Here is a 22,558-nt window from a genome sequence, read left to right on the forward strand (position 1 = left end):
TCTTGTGTGAAATAGTTCACATTTTGCATGTAGATCTTATGCATATACAGCAGGTGTAAGCCCACTCTGACAGTAGCTTGCACATGTACAGAAGACTTCTCATCTGTATGTGGCATACTGTGTAGGTAAATCATACTGTTCTTTTCCATTTGGAAAGGTTTCCTCCCTGAAAGTAAACTTAAATGGGTTGTTTCCAGTTGAACCTGTCAGCAAGTAGACTAATAATCTCCCAGAACTAATAGTGGCATTGCTTCATGCAGGAAATATACTTGCTGGAGACAAAAAGGAAATGTTTGCATGCTAGGCAGCATGGACAGGATGTTCCGATGAATAAGATGTACTTTCGTCGTGTTTCTGTTATTTAATGGCCATGCTGAAAAACCTCCTTCTGTGTGTTTGATGCACTCTGTCTTCTAACTCTAGGCTGTTCCTCTTTTAGGCTTTGGTGTCCCTGAAGCTGCTGGGAAATCAGTTAGTTACATTGCCTTCACAAGATAAGTGGAATTGCAAACAACTTAAATCACTGGATCTTTCAAAAAACCAACTTGGGAAGTAAGTGCTCCTTTCAAATTTTGTCTGAGAAAACAAAAGCTGAAGAAATAATAGCGAACCCAGTCGCTTGTGTAATACAAAGGGTGTCAGTAGTGAATTAATTACCTGCATCGAAGGCATTGATATCCACATACTGTGTCTCTAAGTACATTGTCTGTCTGTGACAGTGATGAATTATCCTTTACTGATTCTTCGGGCATTTAGCACACTATATCATTTATTAAGTGGATAGATTACTGATAATGGCAGTTTAGTTTCAAAGCATGTAGAAGTTTCTTTAACCCAGTGTGTGGTTCATCGCTACACCTACTAGTTTGTGGGGAGCATATCTTAACCATAAACCATCTGGCTGGACTGCAGTTTGTAGTTAGTGTGGGAGTATTGTTTTGGAAAAAATGAAAAATCTTTGGGTTTTAAATGGAAGTGTAACCAGCTGCAAGTTCGTAGAGAAGACTGACGTTAATGAGGTCATCCAATAAAAGAGTCATCTTCTTCTGTTTAGAAATTACAATAGGGATGCTTAACATAGAGAGTTAAAGGTCCCTTATCTTCTCCAGAACTGCATTGAATTGTGTCATACTTCTGTCTTCTTGTTTGGGTGCCTGTCCAGCAAGTTTTCTGGAGTCCTTACGAGTTGCTGTGTGAGTTGCTAAATACAAATGACCGTTTTTTTTAATGTCTCAGTGCATTTCCAGAGTCATGTTGTTGGGTCATCTTGTCAGAGACTCTCTGGTGAGAGCAGGGAATGGCAGCAGGTTGGTTCTCCAGCACTTCTCGTGAAGCTTGTTCAGTTTGTCGTTTGACAGCCTACTTAACATTGACACCCATAAAGCTGGGGGTCAAGTGCTCTCGCCCTGGGAGCTGAAAGCACTGCCTTGCAAAGCTCTGTTAATTTGCCAGAAGAAAACCGCTGGGCCCAGACAAGTGTTGGTGGAGCCTAGCTCTGTGAGCGCACAGCAGGCTTCAATCCTACCTCTCAAAAGCAGACAGGAACCCATAAGAGCTGTGCTGTGTATCCCACAGCCTTGAATGGGGCCACACTCTTCACCCTGTAGTGTCCTGGGCACCCAGCTCCAGCACAGTTCTCAACAGCCGTTTCCAAGCTCTTTTCTCCACGTGTCACTGTTTTGTTTTGCCCACAGGAGTGACGAGGGATTTAAAACAAAGCGGATTCCCTTTTTCACCATGAAGAACAGGGCGCGCGGTGGCCCAGAGGCAGGTAAGGTACACGGCAGTGCAAATGCGGAAGCAAGTGCTGAGAATGCCACGTGAGCTGTGAAGCAGCAGAAGTCTGTGGAGTTTGCCTGGAGGGAAATCAGTCTACATTCATCTGCAATTTTAAGTGCAATAGCGTTTAGATTAAGAGGAAATATGTTTAGATAAAACGTTTCTAAAGAAATGGTGCAGCTGGTTGGTACCATCAGTATAGTACGATGAAGAAGGAGTGAAATCTGTTTCTTTCACTGAGTTTTTATTCTTTGCATGAAGGTTATTTTTTTTAGCCAGAGTACTAACTGGTATGTCGAAGGGAAATTAACCCATAATTGGTCTTACTACTCTTAGGATTGTTTATATTGCTGAATTTGTAAATTGCATGTTTTCCCATGTCTGTGATTCGCACACGCAGCTTAGGGCAGAGCGAAAGAGATGTTCTGCATTAGTGCACGTGAAACCTCAGAGAGAACAAAGGAATATCTGAAGATCTTTGCACTGCTTCCTGCTCTCTGCGGGATTCATCTGCGTTTCTTTTTGTTTGTTTGTTTTATTTTAAAGCACTTGGAGAGCTTTCTCATTCTCGGTTGCCTGAAGAATGGCTTGCTCTAACGCATTCTTTGCGAATTGCAGAGTGGAATAGAGCTGGCATCTTCATGACGCACATCTGAGCAGCCCTCAGCAGCTTGCAGCAGGGAGAGGCCCTCCTGCAGCAAATGCTTTTCTCAGTTCTCCTGAAAAATGTGCATGATCTCAGGTCAACATGAGCAGGTAAAATTGGTAAATGCACCAAGTACGACCATAGCTATAGGTTAGGGCTGGAGGTCCTAACCTCCGTCTGCTCATCTGGGAGGCAGAGGCTCTACCTAGACCTCCAGGCAAGGCTAATCCTACCTCATTTTTCTTGGCACATAATACCTCGGTGCAGCTTCGAGCTGCCTGAGCTTGCCTCAGGTTGCAGGAAGGCGTAGAGTGGCCCACCTGGCCGGTGCCACGGTTGAGTAGCCACAGAGACAGAGCAAAGCCAGCTCATCTTTTTCTCTCTGTTCCTCTGCCAAGTATAGCTTGGTGAGACTAGAGGATGTGGCCAAGAATTTAAAGAACATCAAGAGAAAACAGAAGCTGGAGTACATCAGCTGCTCACAGAAGACTCCTAGCGAGGTGGGGGGCAGGTTTTCATATGGTTTTACCAACAAAGCTATTTACTCGAGTCTAGATTATTTAAACAGAATAATTTATGGATGCTTACTATACGTGATTGATAAATCTCAGAATAACTTGTACACACATGTGGTTTTGGTGGCATTTAGTCATCCAAAAATATATTTTAAAGATGGCATTTGTTTTAATTTTTGTACAGTTCTTTAAAAGAAAATTTGACCTTAAGCCAGAGAAATCATAAATAACTCATGAATAAATAATTACAATTCATAAACGCCTCGAGCTTGCTTCCAGTATAGTACTGTTCTTTCTGCCTGGGACTGGTTGGTGAATTGAGAGGATTGCTACTATTTTAGGTGTTTGCTCGTACGTGTCCAAGAGGGACTAAATCTGTCTGTGCCTAGGTGCATACTGAAGAGGAACAATGAAAAGTTTAAATCCAGCGATGAGCCAGAAAGGAAGTGAATTGAATCCATGAATAAGCCTGCTGTTTTCCTAAAATAATCCCAAAGATGATTTTTTATTTGAAAACTCAAAGGTGGACTGTGACACCCTGCCCACACCAGACAGTCCTGTCACGTATATAAAACACCGCTGCAGACAGTGAGACTCTATCCGACTCCTTTTCTGATCATAGCTCAGGCCTGAAATGCTGTTAATATTAGAACTGGGAAATTTTCTCATGAGAGAACCTTTTCCTTTTTTTTTTTTTTTTCTTTTCCCTTTTTCGGTTAAGTCTAGTTAAAGTTCCTGAAATCTTCTCTGTAAGGGAAGAAGATCTTGGTAGAAGTGCTGCTGTCCTATGCTTGAGGAAGAGTGTGTCTGGCATCTCAGGGAGATGCTTTTCTTGACCGTGGAGGCGGCAGATGGTGCTGGTTGTACTTTCCTAATTAGAGACTGAGAATCTGCTTGTCCCTGTGTGGCCTAGTTTTCCTTGACTTCAGGATGCTGCTTGGTAGATACATGTGACACTCTTAAGACAGCAACACAATTCATGGCAGCATTTCATGCTGCTATCCCGGGAGTAGTTTGTGGAGTGAAATGATGCTCTTTGGAACCAGATGAATTTCCCTTTGTTTGTACCTCTCCCGCAGCAGCAAGTCAGCCATGCAGTTGTTGCTGTTATTGCTTGGGTTGCTCCCAAAATACGCTAGTTGCTGCTCAGACGTGTAGGAAGTCTGAAATGCCCTGAGACCTTGCAGTCTAAAACAGAACAGAGGGGCAAATGCCAGCAGTGTTTTAGAAGCAACATAGGTTAGCAGTCTGTCAACTGCAGTTTGGGTTTTCTTCACTGTTTTTATTGACTTTGATTCATTGTAAATTGCTCCAGGATACAGCATGGGGGCCTGAGCATAAATTCTGATGAGCTTCTGGGTTCTCAGGCAACGTGGAAAAAACATGTTGAGAACTACTTGTGCCCTTGGTATGCCCTTTCACTGCGAGCTGTTAGGCTGGAATGAGGGCAGTTCACAAGGTATTACCAGCTATTCAACAACAAGAAACACAGTGCCACTCGTCCTCTGAGGTATAGTTAGCTTGGCAGGCCTGGAATTCCTCCTTCAGCACCCCAGAGGTCCTGAAGATTGTCAGCTTCAAACTTGTGCATCACCATGATCTTAAAAAAATGAGATGTGAGCATTGATGTTTGATCACAGTTGAAGGCAGTTTGATTTTCTGCTGTTGCTTCGTGGTGGTTCCTGCCAAGGAACATGACCTCATGTCCTGCCTACAGAGTTAAGGTGAAGTCTCTTGGTCCAGAGCCTTGGTGCCTGTTAATTTTTAAAGGTGCAATTTTTTTCCTGTCTTGTTCCAGGTCCTTTTTTGGAGTTTCCAGCATTTCTGAGTGATTCTCTGGAAGTCCTTTATCTGAACGACAATCAGCTGGACTCTGTCCCGCAGTCCGTTTGCCTTCTGAAAGGTTTAACAGAACTTTATTTAGGAAAGTAAGTCCGTGTCCTGGAAAAGCTATGCAGTATTATTTCCATGTTGTTTTAGTGACCAGTCTTCTGCGGAGCCCCACCCCAGATGTCCAGTGCTTTTGAAGTCAGAAGCTGGAAATAGTCAGCCCCTTGTTAGAAATGTGCCCATCATTTGCTTTAGATAAGGAGGAGGCTGGCCTTTTGAATTGGGGAAGATGATCTAATGCTTTGAACACAGGCCTGGGAATCTAGTGTGCCTCTAGTTCATTCTGGCTTTTTGCTCTCAGCTTCTATAGCGTTAGAGTCAGTAACTCATCATTTTTGCTTTTATTTCCTCAACTATCCAGTAAAGATGATTACGCTTAAAGAGGATAAATTGAGGTTATACATCACTTTTAGAATGGAAATTACTATTAAAGTGCTGAGTAGTCTTATTAAAATGTTAATGGAACATTTCTGCAAGGAGAGAATAGTGTAATCTGAGAGTCCGTGAGAGCAGCTACTTACACACAAAGCTTGGTTGTTGGTACATTTATTTGTTTTTGTACAGTAACCCTGGTATCCGAGAGCTTCCTCCAGAACTTGGACAGCTGGCTAATCTCTGGCAGCTGGATATCGAGGAACTAAATATCAATAACGTTCCTGCAGAGATCAGAAAAGAGGGTAAGGCTGATCCTGTGTGTTCTTTATTAAATTGACTGAACGTATAATGAAAATCGCTTCCTTTTCATGGTCCTGAACAGGAACAGTGAGCACCCAAGCCCTTGTTGCAGTTAACTGGAATTGCATAGGGAAACCTCCTACACGTATTTGCAAATTTGATAATCAGTGCCAAGCTCTGGCTATATGATCGATTGAAGAGAGATCACACGTTAAAATTGTGACTTACAAATGCAGTGCTTCATTTGCACTATGCATGATGGATAAATTCCATGTCTTTGTTTCTGAATGTGCATATTTTATGGTATTTAGATGGTCTTTCTAAAGACTGAAATGTTTACGATCAGCACTGACAGTCACATGGAAGTGACCTTATTGTAAGCTGCTAGGTTTTTGGATCTGTTACAATACTGTCTTCTTTTTTGTGTGTTTTAATAAGAAAATCATGTGGGAACAAAGTTATTAGGAATTATTCTTTCTCCAGCACGCTGTTGAAGCTTAAATCTAATTTTAACTGGAAACATAAAAGTAGAAGGAAAAACTGAGTATTTTCCAATACTAAATTAGTATTTTATGTTTCCTTTGAGCTTCTGAAGCATACGAGTCACAGCATTTGTTTCTTCTTACAGTGCTCCATTGTATGGTCTCAGAGCAGTGACCTTTTTCTGGGGTCTCTGTCTCAGGTTTGTCCACTAGAGGTTTCTTTGTTTATTCTCTGGGTTGTCTCAGCCCACAGCGAAATTGCAGGGAAAATATTAATTCAGCTGATGTGTCTGCAGCAGTAGGTTTTGTGCAGTCCTGCTGTACATATGTACATTTGTAACTGCTAACCACAGATAAAGCCTGTTCACTTCCCCTCCCATAGGCCCCAAAACAGTGCTGGCGTACTTACGAGCACAGCTGCGCAAAGCAGAGAAGTGTAAGCTGATGAAGATGATCATCATCGGTCCTCCACGACAGGGAAAGTCGACACTGATTGAGATCCTACAGACAGGAAAAGTCCCTCAAATGATGCACAGCGATGCCACCATACGTACAACAAAATGGGAGCTCCCCAAGCCAGTGGGACACAAGGCAAAGGTGAAAAAGAACTGGAAAGAGTTAGCCCCAGTGGGATGTTTGAGCCCTGCAGTGTCCCTTTTAGGCTGAAATCACCTGCCCTTGTTTAAAGAACAGTTCCACTACCTGTGAGTAGTGTAAACACCTCTCAAGTGACGTGTTTAGACCCATCACAATTCCTCTGTTTCATTTCCAGTTGGTATTAGAGGACAGTTCTGTTTTCCTGAGCACCCAACTTTGTATCCTAACAAGAGAGAGCCGTGTGTAGACTGCCTAAAGTCTGGCTCTCCCAGCGTGGCTGATTTTTGGACACTGATCTGAGACCATGTTTTAAATCAGCTTCTCTAAAGCAGATTGTCCTTTCATTTGAGGCCAGAAAATTGGACATCAGTACCTAAAGCTGGACACTCTTGATATCAGTACTGTCCTAGGTGGGGAAGGTGGGTGGAAGGTGGGATGCCTGACCTCTGATGTGATCCAGGGATTTCTAAGGCATACCTTAAACACCCAAATCTCAGATGGCTCATTCAGAGAGTGTGTCGACCCATACTGAACTCATTTGGACAGCACTGAAGTCATTCAAGCATTGGAGAGATTTATAGGTGGCCCTCTCCACTGCCTGCGTACTAACACGGAGTTTAGAGCATGCAGAATTGGTCCTGAGGTCTTGTCAGAACTGAGGGTGTACAAATGCATGGCTCCCCTTCCTGGATGAGAGCCATGACCACCAGAATATTTTGGAAGGGGTGGAGGAGCCTGCAGAGTTCAGCTATTCTACAGTGAAGAGTGCCAGGCCAGAGACAAAGAAAAAGGGCGAGCACTGCCTGACTATTTAAAGAGAAAACTTTGGTGGGAGAAGGGATCTGTGCATTTTGTGTTGAAGAGCAATTGAGTAAAATAAAAATCTAGACAGCATCAGAGACCTGGAGTGGGATCAAAATGCTGAATGGGCTTTTGTCCCTACCTCTGAGTCTCTGTCTCTCCATATAAACACCCACAGCTGAAGGTCTGTTGGATGAGCAATGCAGTCCTGGTGCTAGCTACGGTTTGGTTTAAACCAGATGGAAGTTCTTCCAGCTGTTTCTGGGAGACTTCAGACTGGGACCATGCTAGGAGATCAGAGCCCTACCGAGAACCTTAGCTCCGTGCTGAAGTCATGTCATAAGGTAACTTGTCACGTGCGATCAGTCAGTACTTGAACCTGGACCAGTAAACAGAGCCCACTCAGTGTTAAGTGATGCTCTGAGGACAGTGGCTGGAGCAGGGTTTGGTTTTCTGCTCAGTCACAGGCGTCTTGCCTCCCCAGGGCCAAGTGATTTAGGGGCAGAGCCTCCGAGGTAAGTAGGTGCTTCCTACTGCAACTGCAAGCCTGAATACCAGTTGAGCAGAGCACCACGCTCCCTCTTGGTGCTGTTGTGGGGCTGCGTGGAGGAATGGATGCTGAGATACTCAGAAAAGAACCAGACCTAGAGCGGCCGCCATTCACACATCTCCCCAGAAACCAGTGAGTCTGATTTACAGTGGCTGTAATCGTGGCCCATCTCTGGTGTGGCACGCGCATCAGAAGTCTCTGAGCAACGTGCAGGAGGTGTTTATGAGAGGCTCGAGAAGTTTCCCATCTCCTGAGCATCTATATTCTGTTTGGCTCGGTTAGGACTGAGCTCAGTGGAAGTGATTTCAGCAGGGGGTTTCCTGTTCCCCATAGCAGTGGCAGATAAGTAGCTTCAACAGTCCTGTCAAGAGTGGCACAGACAAGGATGAAGCAGTTTCCATTCAAGATGCAGTGAAATACAGGGCTCAGAATGAGACCCTTGTTTGTACTGGAGAATCCACAGCATTAACTGGAGATTTACCAGCATCAAGGGCACCTCTATCGTTTCAGCAGCAAGTAATTAGTCTTGATTTCCTGTGGGGAAGTGGTAGCCATGCTTAACAATTGCTTGTTGATTTTTCTTTCCTGGAGGCACAATTAGGACATTGAAACCCTTCTTGTGTCATACATTATGCAGGCGTAGGTTTATACTTCAGCTATTATCTCCCTGTGATTTACTACAACCGTTTGATTTGAACACTTCTCTTTGTCTAAGTAGGTTGATTCAGTGGAGTTCAATGTCTGGGATATCGGAGGCCCAGCAAGCATGTCTACAGTCAATCAGTGTTTCTTCACAGACAAAGCATTGTACATAGTGGTATGGAACTTGGCACTGGGGGAAGAAGCTGTGGCAAACTTACAGTACTGGTTGCTGAACATTGAGGTAAGAAGTCGCTGGTGGACTCTGGGGTATCCATTTATCAAGAAATAGCTCAGTACACAGATATGTGATATTACAGTTTCTTTTTGGTCTGCTTTTAAAAACTCTGCAAGCTATGAATTTTGCATAGGTTTTGGAATTAATTTTCCATTACGCTGTAGGCGTATTGCTATATTTAATGGTTTAAATTTATCATTTGCTTTGTTCTCCCTCACACACATCAGAGAATGAAACAAAAGCTGATTTATAAACCCTTGCGAAGTAAGGCTGAACATACTTATTTTGGAATTAGTGTTTGACCACACTGTGCTCCGAGGGGGGTTTGAAGCTTTTTCTTTCTTGTGTGGGTTAGACACACATTAGTCTTGAGGTTATATTTTTAACACTTTAGATTCAGTTAAGCTAGAGAGTATCTCCCAGACAACTCTCAGCTGAGACTCAGAGCTGCAGTGAATTTGTTGGTGTTGGTTGATTTTTTGTAACACTACGTTCATAATTTTTTTGTAAATGTTTATTATTTGATGTCTGTCTTAACATCGCGTACACAAAAATGGGTTCTAAGCTAGTGCCTCTCAAAAAAGAAGCATCTTGACATTACAAAAATATTAGCTTAATGGTCAGCACCAATCAAAAACCCAAACTCGGTAACAAAGCTGAAAACATAATTATGATTTTTCAAAAATGTATGAGGTACCTGTGTCCTTAATCCATCCCAGCAAGCACACAGTAGCATCAGAAAAGATACAGGGAAAGATTAACATGACGGTTAAAAGTATGGAAAAGTTTCCGAGTGCACAGCAATTAAACAGATGAGGCCTCTTCAGCTTGGGAAAGAGGCAAATGAGGAGGGCTGCATGTAGACTTAGGGGGTAAGGAGGAAACCGCAGGGGAGTCTTTGTTCGTGATCTTTTACAATAGAAGCATTAGGAGAGATCAAATAAAATAATGAGATGGTAGCTTTGAAACAAATGACAGGAAGTATCCCAAACACAACAGATAGCTAACCTGTGGATTTATTGGAACTACAATGTGCTGTGGGTGCCACAAGTTGAAAAAAAAACAGACTGGTGGAAGAAAAATCCACCAAGTGCTGTTAACTCAGAGCTCAGGAAGTTGGTGAGCTGCAGGCTGCTGGATACTGGGAGAACACACCGGGGAAAATCTCTGTGTGCTTACCCTGTGCGTGTGCTCTTCGTTAGCCTCCAGGCAGAATGTTGGGCCAAGTGAGCCCCTAGGTCTGACTTGGTACAGCTGTCACTCCTGTGTCTGCACAGCGTTCGAGTTTGGTGTCGTTCCGGTTAGGAGATTTCAGTGGGCGTCGTGAGGGAGAAATGGATTGACTGCAGATAAGCACGTATTTCTGCATCTGAATATTCCTCTGTGGTCGAAGTCATTTGGATCGGCAGACTGATCCCTGCTTAAGCCTGTGCAATCCCATTGTATTTGGCAGCATGTTCCCTAGTCTGGATACGTTCCAGCGTTCTGATAGAAACATGGAAGGGCTGGAAGAAACCACGAGATCATCTAATCCGTTCCTTTGCACTGATTCAGGATTAAGTAGATTTAGACTTTTCTAGCAGTTTATCTCACCTCTCCATATACCTCCAGTGAAAAAGTTTGTATGGTTCCCCAGGCATCCATTCCGGAGCGTAACTAGCCTTTTTCTGAGATATCTGAATTAGATCTTCTGGCTACAGGTTTAACTAACTTCTTTTCCTTTGTCTGAGTGGACATCGTTCCCATCCTTTAGCTGACTTGTAGCAACTTAATACCACACGGCAACTCCCTTTATGTTAAGCCCTGATGTAATAAACCCAAGCGGACAGTTGCCTGCTCTGCAGTAGCAGCGGATGATTAAGCTGTATGCTGCAGGAGAACTTCTGTAATACCCAGATCACTTGTTGCTGTTGTCAGGCTGTCTCCACAGGTTGCCTCCATTTTATAGAAATATTCCATTTTATTAATGTATATGACGGCCCCATCTTAAAATATTACACTTTTCACATGTCCTCACTGAATTTACCGTGACATAATCTGGATGAGATCATTGTCAGTGTTTTCTCTTACAGGCCAAAGCTCCAAATTCAGTGGTGTTAGTGGTCGGAACACACCTTGATTTAATTGAAACTAAGTTCCGCGTTGAGAGGATAGCAACTCTGAGGGCGTACGTCTTGGCTCTCTGTCGGTCTCCCTCTGGATCCAGAGCAACTGGCTTCCCAGATATCACATTCAAGCACCTGCAGTGAGTACTCATGCCGTTCCAAAGCTCAGTCACTTTATTTTATTTCACTTTAAACAATTTTGTAATGGTTGATCTCCTTGGCAACGGAACTGATTTAAAGCCTCGTCAACATTGCATTTCATCTATTTTTGACTGAGATAGTGTAGTACAATCAGAGAGAAGTTCAGTGTTGCCCAGAGGTCTCATCATGGGTCTGAGAGCTGGAAGCTCCAAAGCCAGCCTGTTTTAGTGCTGCTGCTCCACTCAGGTTTCTCACCTTGAAATGGTGATACACTTTATTAGTCACAAAGAGGGAAGGTACAGCCTGAGTAATTAATGCTGCAGAGCTTGAGAGCATGGCTGTTGCAGGGTGAGTGCTGCGGGGTTTGTTAAGGGGAGGCTGCGTGGGAACCTCTTGCTAGCTGACGTGAGAACGCAGCTCTCGTGACAGTGTTGGCAGGGCAAGGGGTGGGTGAGCCCTCCGAGTCCCCTGTGCAATCTGAGTTCTCCGGGTGTGATAACGGAGGGCTGGTGCTGTCCCAAAGATCGATATCAGTCAGGCCGTGGAGTCTGACGCTGCTCCCTTCCTTCGGCTGACGGAGGATGCCCTTGGGGAGAGGAGGCTTCGCTGGCTGGGAAAGGTGCGGGTCTGTCGGCCAAGGGAGCGCACAGCACAAGGGGAGCGTGGATGCAGCAGGCTGGCACCAAACCGTGTGGAATCGCCAGCGCCTGGGGTGAGAGCAGGTGGCGGCTGGCACGTAAAGAAGGGGCTCGGATGTGCCCAGTGCTTCGCATCTGCCACAGGGCAGAGTCGTCAGGAGACCTCCCACGCTCTCTTCTGCAGACGCAAGCACTGCGTCGGGCATCTCAGCTGGCTCTTTCCTGTTAGGAGGACTACCAGGGACCCGGTGTGGGGCACAGAGACTTGCAGTGAGAAAGAGAAAGCTGTGTGCTTTGGTCTCCTCAAGCCTCTTTTCCCATCACCACAGAGCATCCTACCACGATCTCAGTCATTCTCAAGGGGACTTTCTTTCACCCTGCCCCACATCCCACACGTTCTCCTTCTTCATCTTACTTTCCCCTGCATTTCCTTCCAGTCAGAGTTGTGCCTGTTTTCCTGCCTCCTCCCTCCCATGCCTCTCCTTCGCACCCCACCGTGCAGCGGGGTGGGGCTCCTCTGAGCAACACTCTGGGCAGCTGGAGGAGTGTGAGGAGTGTGCGTAGTGAAAGCCTTGTGCGGGTGAGCCCAGGGTGCTTTTATCAGTGCTGGTCCTCCAGCATCCCAGTGAGCACACGCTTCCCAGTGCCACTCCTGGCTGAGGTTTAAGACAAAGCATCTTGTCTTAGCAAAGGATTTTCTGTCTGCCACTGGAACGTGTGTAGGATCAGTTAGAAAGACCCTTTGTTGGGCAAAGTGGAAGACAACCACTCTTATTCAGCCTACAAAAAGACCAAAAATAGTAGGAGCTGGAGAGAGCAGGTTTTTCACTGTGAAAGAGATGATGAATGCCAGCTTTTAGGATCTAAGCATCAGTTCCCAAATCACAGGATCCAGCTGAGCAAGGGCCAGAATGAGGGTGGGAAAAGGTGTCTGGTAGTCATCATTGTGCCTCTTTGATCTGAGGCGGGGAGAACTGGACTCGTCTCCAGCGACTGCCGGAGCACAGTGTTTTCCTCCTTCCCACAGTCCCTCCCGGAGGTGTGCAGCACTGAAGGGAAAGAGGGCGATGACTGCGGTCAGTCGGCCGGGGAAGTCCCCAGAGGTTACAGTACATAGGGGATGGAAGAGCAGTGCACAGCGAATGAAGCAGGCAGAGCGGAGGTTGGCTTGATGTGTCTTTTCCAGGCTTCTCCGTGTTTTTCTCCAAAGCTAAAAATGCTCGCTGACAGACTTCCTCCCATTCATCTGACACAGGAAATTTAAAGTCACTGATAAGAGAAAGTGAGCCTGGAAAGGAAGCCAGTGTGCTGATAAGGTTTGATAATCCTCACCCTTGCATGACTTTTGCAGTGAGCTCTCATGTAAGACTCTGGAAGGCCTCGAGGGACTCCGACAGCTGATTTTTCATGTCACTTGCAATATGAAGGACGTCGGCAGCTCGATTTGCTCACAGAAACTTGCAGGGAGATTGGTGAGAACTGTGCTTTCTGGTGGTGATCCTTACCAGAGGAGGGCTTTTTTGGGGCTTGGTTTTGGATTGGGAGGTGAACTTCAGGAGTTATTTCTGACGCACAGGCATGTGAAGTATGTAAGATGGCTATCTGGCTTTGGGAGAAGACAGCTCTGTAGGATCTCTGCAAAGGGGAGATGGCTTAGCCAGTTCATCACCAGCAGAGTGATTGCTGTCTGATACTGATCCTGCTATTTTTCTCATGTGGCTTGCAGATACCAAGAAGTTACCTTAGTCTTCAAGAAGCTGTCCTTGCAGAACAGCATAGAAGAAGTCAGAATGATGATGTACAGTACTTAACAGACAGACAAATAGAACTGATGATTGAACAAACCCCTGGAAATGATATCAAAGACTACGAAGACTTGCAAACTGGTAGGTCAGAGCAGGCCATCAGTTTCTTGGAAATCAATATGTGCAACTAATTGAAATATTCCATGAATAATAAAAATGAGGAAAAAACCCCTGCTAGATAATTGCTCTGCAAAAACCCCAGAGTGCTCTACACCTGCATAGAGGTCACTTTGAAAGTTGGTGAAATAGAAAATTAGTAATGGACTTTGGGGAGAGGGCTGGGAAGTTTCTAGGACGGGCTGAGGCTACTGAGGTTGTTTGTTTGTTTGTTTAAACAAGCTTTGTCTGATTTTATTTCTGCTCTGTGAAGAATGAGAGTTGCCATAGATTCAGGGATGACTTCTCCGTAGAGCCCCAGTCCCGTGATCTTTACGGAGGCCTTGCTGTGCAGGAGGCAGGGAGAGCCCTTCCCTGTGAGGATGGCAGGAGGGAGGGTAAGGGGGAGGTGCGATGGGAACAGAGATGCTGACTGTAAAGTGGTGAGGTGTGGGTTTTACAAGCGGAGTGCCAGATAGCAGCACTCCTCGGATAAATGCTACTCTCATGACTTGGCTATGTGCTGGCTATATCTGGTGTACGTAAAACTGCACAGACTGCCTCATAATCTTATTCATCTGCACTGTGGTTTCCTAATGCTGGTCTATTGCTAATCTACAATTCTTATTTTTTTGCAGCAATTAATTTTCTCATAGAAACGGGTACACTACTGCACTTCCCAGACACAAGCCATGGCCTGAGAAACCTCTACTTCCTTGACCCCGTCTGGCTCTCAGAGTGTCTACAGAGGATTTTCAACATCAAGAGCTCCAAGTCCATAGCTAAGAATGGAGTCATCAGAGCAGAGGATCTCAGGATGCTGCTGGTTGGGACGGGCTTCACTGAGCAAACCGAAGAGCAGTACTTCCAGTTCTTGGCCAAGTTTGAAATTGCACTGCCTGTGGCCAATAACAGGTATGTTGATAATTAGAGAGGCTTAGCCAGGCTGGAGAAAAATGGCCATTTAATCAGCAGATATTAATAGGCTTTGTCACTATAATCGGTTGTCTTGACAAGGATCTTGCTGTGAGAAAATATCTGAGCGTGTTAAATAGCGTAATGGAAGGCACCCATCCATTTGGGCTGTACTTCCTGGCATGAGCACCCTTTGGTCCAAACAAGCTCGTTTGAAAACTTTCCAAAGCAGGGCTTTGTCCCCTCGGTGCACTGAGGCTGGTGACGGGCTCAGCTCCAGCGCGGGGGGGCAGTGACATGGCCGATGGCGGGGCAATGAGCAGGTGGAGGCTGTAAGCGCTCAACTGGCACAGAGGGTGCGAGGCTGGTGGCTGCCTGGCCCAGAATAAAGGTGGGCTGGAGTTGCTGGTCTCCAGTGAAAGATCCTCACTCCAGAGTAGGGCAGAAAACTTTGGGCAATCAATAATTATGTCAGGCCTGAAAGCAGCAGTATTTTATTTCTAGTGAAATCAGGAAAGTGTAGCTTCAGTAGCAATGTGATTTTCTTAATTTTCAGCCTGAATAGGTGTTGATCAATAGTTTTCCTAGAAACGGTCTAGGAAACCTCATTCTCTTTAAATGTTAATGAATCCTCCACCCCCCTGCCCCCCCATCTCTTTTCCTCTGGGCAGAGTTCCCCGCTATTTTTCTCTCTCCCATCTGCTTGGCGACAGCCTGTTGTTGCATTAACGGTGAAACCATAGTTGTATTGCACTTCTGATGTGGCATTTGCATTTCACTTCCTTGCCCTTCCAGGACAGCGCGGCTGCATCGCCCTGAGCCTCTCGGGAGCTCTGAATGCCAGCACAAGTGCAGCATTCTCTGTGCTGTCATTATGCCTGTCACTTATCCAGTCCCGGATGCCAACAAATTTTCTCAGGCTTAACACAGATAAAGCAGCAATGTTTCTGCTTAGTCCAAAATGCCTTTTGGACTCCTTGTCACTATCTGCCATTTTTCTCCAAGGCAATTACATTGTCTGTGCCTCGGGAACAAGGAAACTGCTTTTTCATGGCCTGCCCAATCTTTTTTAGAGCGATCCAAGCCACATTAGCAGAATATTCTTCCCACTGATGGACTGTAGCTGTAGCAGGTTGGATTAATTTAATGTACTAGCCAGACACAGAGCAGTTATTTGTTACTGTGCTTCTGCAATTATTGTCTAGATTGCCAGATACAGTTTCTGTGCAGTCAGTAGAGAAAGCAGCTGCCAGTTTCTGTTCTGACAGGGTGGATGGGGGCATGTTTCACATATTTTTAAAATTTGCATTGGCTGTTGTTCAAGAGCATCGAATCACCATCTGTATTATAATCCACTATATAGTTGTGGTGCAGAAGGGCCTCACTGGCCTTCTTGTACTCCTAGATATACTCCTAGACCCTTTCTTGGATGTGCTGAGGAAAATTTATTGGCTGTCATACGATTCGTCCACTACCTTTATAGAGTAAGAACTTTTAGTTTGATGCACTCCACTTTTCTGCCTAAGGTGCATGTAATTTAACTTTGTTCTGCTTGTTAAAATAGAGTTGGAAGTAGGACCATTCTTACTGTAATTTATAAGTGAAGAGAAAATTTTATCGGTTTTACATTCCAGAGATGTTTCATGGAACGGATAATTCGATCATGTAACATGTCATGAGATGTTACGGACTGTGGCATATGGCGAGAGCTGTTGTCTGGTGACGGCTGGTTTTTCTGAGCTGATGCTTCAGGTTTTACAGAATACTGCAGCTGCTAGAGAGAAAACGTGATAGGCTTAAAGCATTGGATTTGGACCCAACATTAGTTCTAGCTGTGCATCTAGTCCCTGCCACTGTTATTTTGGTTAAGTCCCTTGGCCATTTGCCTCGTTGCTGTCATTATGTCCGTCAATGATGAGCCCCAGATGCCGACACATTTTCTCAGGCTCAATGCTGATAAAACAGCAGTGTTTCTGCTTATAAGCAAATACAATTTTTGATCGTGTAGGTGTCTGGGAATGTATTCGGTACAGGAGAGTATCACTGTCAAGAGATTTATTGGCAGGTATTGAAAGCCGTAAGCTCATAGTTTTCAAAACAGGTCTAGCCTTCCAAAAGGTTTTAGCTTCCCAAATACTAAAGATCAGGACAAATTAATATTCTGTGCTTACTGGGAGATCTGCAAATAATCTGAAAATTCGTGGTCCTCTCCACGAGCGTAGCCCTGTTGCTTCTGACCAGTCAGACTCCTCCACACTTGGGCAAAGAACCTAATAACCCGATCGCAGGAAGAGACGGAGCAAGACAAGTGATATCTCTGGTGGCATCAGTCTGGCAAAGGTAGCTCTTGCCCCAGGAGTTTGTCAGGGATGTGCTAGGGAGTCTGTCAGCTGCAGTGTGGTGCAGCGGGAAACCAGGTCGTGGTGACCCGTAAAATGCTCTCATTCTGGGACTGGGGTGAGAGCCAGAGCAATCCAGTCCCTGCAGCCTGTAACTGCCTCATTCCCACCTTCCACAACACCTCCTCTCCCCACCTTCTGGGCTTACTGAAGCTGAGCTGCTGTAGGTTGGTTTTGCATTTATCTTCTTAGGAGCACAGCTGTAATTCTCTGCTTACTACCAGGGCAGAGTAGTAAAGATACCAAAAAAATGAGTTCCAGCATCACAGCTGTTCTAATGACTCTTATATTTTAATGCATTTAATTTGTGATTACACAAAAGTCCTCCTCATTACATCAATTTTCACCCTGTCCAATAGCCCTGGCTGAATTATGTAATGTCTGTTTTGCCTCTGCTTGCTTCCATAGTGTAAATGAATTTCTCCATGTATTGCTGCAGTGCCTTTCGTCCAAAAGCTTTTTTATATGCAGTTAGGCTGTGCCATTAAAAATCTCTTTGGAGACTGAATCGCCTTATTATCCAATAACAATGTACTCACTGTTACAAGCTGTAGCTAAAATTTGAGCTGTTGAATTTGATGTGTTTCAGCTACCTCCTCCCTCATCTGCTTCCTACCAAGCCAGCATTAGATATCCACGGGCTCTGCCACCAGACCACGAACACAGTCCAAAGGGTCTTCAAGATGAGTTTTGTCCCAGTTGGCTTTTGGCAAAGATTCATAGCTCGAATGTTAATTAGCCTAGCAGAGATGGACCTCCAGGTAGGTTACTGTATCTCCCTACAAGCAAAAGAAGACAGCTTAAGTTGTTCAATATAAGTGTAAGTGGGTGTCTCTTCACATCCAACTTGCTTCAGTCATAGACTTCAGTAACGTTATTTGCGTAATTAGGGAGAGATGAGACTCTGCAATCAAAATCGGACTCTGTTTTCACAGTAGGTGTCATTTAGAACAACGAATTGGCACTGGAGAAGAAAGCCTGTGTTCTCCACAGCCTTTTTATGACATGATCCTCTGGAAGGTCTCAGTACCTCCAGCATCTTCCAATTACAAGGAATTGGAGTTCTGCCTGCGGCTCTTGTCCATGACCGTTCCAGTGGGCCAGACTCTGCTCATGGCGTTTGCCAGTGGAGACCTGGAGTAGCTCCACCAAAGTCAGCTATCTGACTCTCCAAGGGTTTAAATGAGAAGAAAAGGACAGGACTGTTGCTTAATGGGGTGATGAGTGCAGGCAGGCACCCTGTTAGTGCCAGTGGTGTGCATGTCATTAAAGTAGTGTTTGTTTGTAAGGTTCTGAAAGCAAAGTGAATTTTGATGTTGTTACAGATATATTTTTCCAGCAGCTTATATCTGAAAACATAGCCCTGCTGGAAACCATAATAAATGCCTGCAAGATATTTTTGGTACTACTGGTATCTTCTTAACAGCTATCTGTTTAAACTATGTGCTGTCATTGATGTATGGAACATGGAAAACATGATACTTGTTTTTGGAAGGTCCTCTGTGTTCCAGGCTTTTCAAACCGTGTAATAACTTTACCTGTTTTAATGGGCTGTCTTGGCAACCCCGTGCTTACATCCTCCTGGGCACTACATAACCCTTGAGCACCTTTGCTAGACACCTCATCCAGTCCTCACTGAAGTGAATGGAAAGGATCCCAGGCATCACACCCGGCTGCAGACAAATAAGCGTCAGAGCAATGAGTGCACTGGAGTTCTGTGGATTAAGTCTTTCGTTTTAAAACAAAAATACATTTTGCTCGAAGTGCTGGTTTGAAGTGTCTTGGAGAAAAGCCATCTTCCTCCCACTGAAACAGGTGGAAAAGTTAACTCTCTCCATTGAGGACAGTCTTAATCGTTCACTAGAGCATTTAGCTCTTCTTTAGGTTTAGAAGACTTTTGAAATGTGGAATTCGTATAACAAGTGTCACGGTTATAGAATTAACTTTGTTCACTGGTGTGAGATTGTTCCTTTTTGAGTGGCATGAAAAATATTTCTGTTACTGCAAAACCAACTATTGCTGTATTTTCATTCCATTGCAAATTTTTTTATGAGAACAAGTAGCTTTTTAAAGGAAAAGATATGATAGCGTCTGTGAAGGTCAAAGAAAGAAGTCACCTCATTGCTCAATTAAAACAACATCTTTATGAGAAATTTCAATGATTTAATGATTGTCATGCTTTTCTACTTGTTTCAGCTTTTTGAAAACAAGAAGAACACCAAGACGAGAAACAAAAAGGTGACCATCTACAGCTTCACAGGCACTCAAAGGAACCGCTGCAGCACGTTCCGAGTCAAAAGGACTCACACTGTTTACTGGCAGGAAGGTCTGTTCGTTACCTTTGATGGAGGCTATCTTAGGTAATTTGTGTTCGTAATGCAGCGTGCGTGACAGGGGACTAATAGAGTGTATGAAACACATCGTCTGAATGGAGGTGAATGGGCCTGGCTCGTGCTGTGGGCTCACTCATCAGTAGAAGAGGCGGCTCTTCTGATAAACATAACTCATCGGGTAGCAGCTGGTGACAGCAATGATGAATAACTGATTGTTTGGCAGTTCTGAATAATCAACTTCGTGTGTTACTGCAGCCACAAATTCAAAGAGGTCTGAAAACAGAAAGCGATATTCAGAGCAGAGCTCTTTGCCAGGGTAAAATCACGCATTTTCACATGCAAAGATTTCCTTACATCAATGAGTTTTCCACTGAATCCTAAAACTTCACCACTGTGTGGCAGCAATCCAGATCAATGAAGGTGCTTCTGTGCTATCAGACTGCGTGCAACAGGGATTATGGACGACTGGTTTAAGCTGGCCAAAGTAGAGTGTCTGCTGGCTACAAGCCTGGAGAAAACCTGCTGTCCATGTTCTTTCACAAACGCAGAGAACAGGCAGCCACTTAAGACTTTTGTCTTTGTAGTATCTGCAGATGCATTTGCTCTTCCAGTCCTGGCAAGACAGGGATGAGCCATTGGTGCTCTTGCATGGTTGGAGACCAGAAGGGCACCATGACTTTCCTGAGTTCATCTAGGCATTCTGTAGCTGAGTAGAGACTTGGACCCAGACATTGCATATCACAGGCTGGAATCCTTAATTCTGGACCGTGGTGGTGGTCATACTCTTATCTCCCAACATATTTCAGGGAGTTACAGAACTCAGCTCTTTGTATTAAAGCTTTTTTATTTTATTTTTTGTGGGAATTGCACAAAAATTATTATGTCTATAAACTTTTCCAAGCAGTTTTGGAAATTGTATTGTAATGATGATGCCACTGGAGTTTTAGTACTGATTTTTAAAACTGCTAACCCTCGATCATTCTGTATGGGGCATTTCTGTCAGAACTGTCCATCATACTCAGTTCACTTAGGCCAGAGTTTTCTCTGGGTCTCACCTTCTGTAGCATTTACCCATTGTGAGCACCCGGCATTTCTGTGCAAGAATTCTCTTCTGAAAGTCATTTGCAGAAAAGACTGAATTGAAAATCATCCTCAAAGTTAGATTGCTTTTCATTTTGACTACTTCTGAACTAGATGTTATTATGTAATGCAGGTTTCCTGTGAGAAAGAAAGTTTGTTGATACTGATACTTCACAAAAGCTTCATGCGGCTGTCTTTTGGCTTTCGTACACAGTGTTGAATCTTCTGATGTGAACTGGAAAAAGAAAAAAAGTGGTGGAATTAAAATCATTTGCCAGTCAGAAGTCAGAGACTTTTCAGCAATGGCGTTCATCACAGATCATGTCAACTCTTTGATAGACCAGTGGTTTCCTGGTGAGAGAACTACTGTAATTTTCTGTGCAATATTATGTCTTTTTAACAGAAAGTTCTTTGACAGAGCTCTCCAGGTGCACAAGACTGTGTTAATTGAAGACCCCTCAGGCTCTGACAGTCTCAAACCGATAACATTTGATAAAGCTTATAAACCTGCAGACAGATCAAGATCATTTGCCAGCACGCCTTGGTCTAGACATTGTGTCTTTCAGTCCATCAGTCGTGACAAGCACAGGTGAAACATTACAGTTCAAACAGGACCTGCTTCTGTAGGAGTTCGAGAGACTCTTCCAGTGCTCATAGCAGTGGCAGAGATTTGGCCCAAACTACTTGGCACTGTCCCTTGATGGCAGAACTCATTTTGGCATCAGCTGGGATCAGCATTTGGCCGCCATTTCGAACACCCTATAATTTATGAAACTGGTGTGAGAGGCATGAGTGGATGTGATACCAAGGACTCTGTGCCAAGGTAACTTCCTTGACTCCTGCAGTTGTTTTTCCTGTGATCAGCACAGATCCTGCTGTTACCCAGCAGGCTGTTTGCAACCCCAATACACTCTGTTTAAAACCAAAACAAAATCTGAAGTGTTCTTTGTCATCCCACACTGGTCTGGAAAACAGTGCCAAAATCTCTTAATTGGAGGCTCTCTGGACGAAGCAGTTGTGCAGTCTCCCATATTCGTGTTCTGCTTGTTATGAAGATATAGGAAAATTTTATTTGTCTTTGGATTAAAATAGTGATAACGTTAATCACTGAAGCTTGAGAAAAGTCGCGACTTCAAAGGCTACAGTCTGTACTCACCCTAATTGTAGGAGTTTGAGCCTGTCACCACAAAGCCCCTCTGTAGCTAGTGGGAGAGGTGTGAACCTCCCAAAGGTTTAGTCTTGCTAGAATCCCTGTTTCCCCCAGCGGGGCTGAAAGCATTGCCCATAGGGGAGCCCTCAGTGCCCGTGTTCCCAGCTTGGGTGCTGCGGGTGAGTGCTTACTCCTAGCCCGCACCTGAAGCTCTCGGCCGAAGCGCAGCGAGCCCTGGCTCCCCGTCCACTCCCCTTCCCATCCCCATACCTGCTCTCTGCCTGAAGCCATCTGGCAGCCCGCGAAGCAGACGTGGCTGGGACTCCCGGGCAGCCTCACAGCTGCCATGCTTCTACTGCGCAGTCCTGCCCTTTAGCATACGCAGTGATTCCTGTATGCAGTTCACACAGAGACACCCGGCAAGCAGGAGGTTCTCTCCAGTGCTTTACTGATGTACTTCTGATTTCCTGAATGTATTTTCTTCGCAAGCCTGTGCATTACTTGTGACCAAAGCAGAGCAGCTGTGAAGTTATGTCAACAATCCTGTCTCCTCCGTACTGTCCCTGCTAACTGTGTATACTTTGCAAAAAGCTATTTTCTTATTCCAGTTGATTCGCTGTAGTAAACTGCTGCTTTCATGAGTGTGACCCTTTTCAGCCAGTGGATCCAAGCAGTGACTGTAGACATTTGAATGCTATAGGGCCTGTTCCTTCTCACCTTGTGTGGGTTATGTTGTTTTCTTTCTGTTTGCTTGGTTTGAAGCCCTCACAGCCACTGAGAGCGATGGCACGTTGCTGATGGAGCAGTATGTGCCCTGCCACATCTGTGCAGCTTCCAAGCTGGAGGAGAATGAGTGTGGTGAGAAGGCAGACGACGCACAGTACTTTAACATGGAGGACTGTGTGCTGACTGCCATTGAACTGGACTACATCACGTGTCTGAACCACCCTGACATCCCCGTTTCTCTCCAAGAGCTGGTGCCAGAGCTTTTCATGACTGATTTTCCTGCTAGGTAATGTTATTTGATAGCCTTTGGTTACGTTTCAGTGTACCTATGTAATTTGGTTTGATTTTTTCCCTAAGT

General features: G+C 44.8%; 1 protein-coding gene across 4 annotated transcripts in view; it reads left to right on the forward strand.

Annotated features, from left to right (window-relative positions):
* Positions 1-22,558, forward strand: part of LRRK1 (leucine rich repeat kinase 1) — an 81,333-nt gene that overhangs the window by 40,545 nt on the left and 18,230 nt on the right. For all 4 annotated transcript variants that reach the window (XM_075431790.1, XM_075431792.1, XM_075431791.1 and 1 more), the window contains 14 exons: positions 440-552; positions 1,695-1,771; positions 4,739-4,868; positions 5,395-5,507; positions 6,370-6,584; positions 8,654-8,818; positions 10,885-11,057; positions 13,048-13,168; positions 13,423-13,582; positions 14,236-14,512; positions 17,501-17,672; positions 19,108-19,271; positions 20,539-20,678; positions 22,237-22,486. In XM_075431790.1, coding sequence (XP_075287905.1) covers positions 440-552; positions 1,695-1,771; positions 4,739-4,868; positions 5,395-5,507; positions 6,370-6,584; positions 8,654-8,818; positions 10,885-11,057; positions 13,048-13,168; positions 13,423-13,582; positions 14,236-14,512; positions 17,501-17,672; positions 19,108-19,271; positions 20,539-20,678; positions 22,237-22,486 — 2,270 coding nt within the window. The remainder of the gene's footprint in view (positions 1-439; positions 553-1,694; positions 1,772-4,738; positions 4,869-5,394; positions 5,508-6,369; positions 6,585-8,653; positions 8,819-10,884; positions 11,058-13,047; positions 13,169-13,422; positions 13,583-14,235; positions 14,513-17,500; positions 17,673-19,107; positions 19,272-20,538; positions 20,679-22,236; positions 22,487-22,558) is intronic.

The sequence above is a fragment of the Opisthocomus hoazin genome, chromosome 10 (assembly GCF_030867145.1).
Source record: "Opisthocomus hoazin isolate bOpiHoa1 chromosome 10, bOpiHoa1.hap1, whole genome shotgun sequence".
NCBI classification, from domain to species: domain Eukaryota; kingdom Metazoa; phylum Chordata; class Aves; order Opisthocomiformes; family Opisthocomidae; genus Opisthocomus; species Opisthocomus hoazin.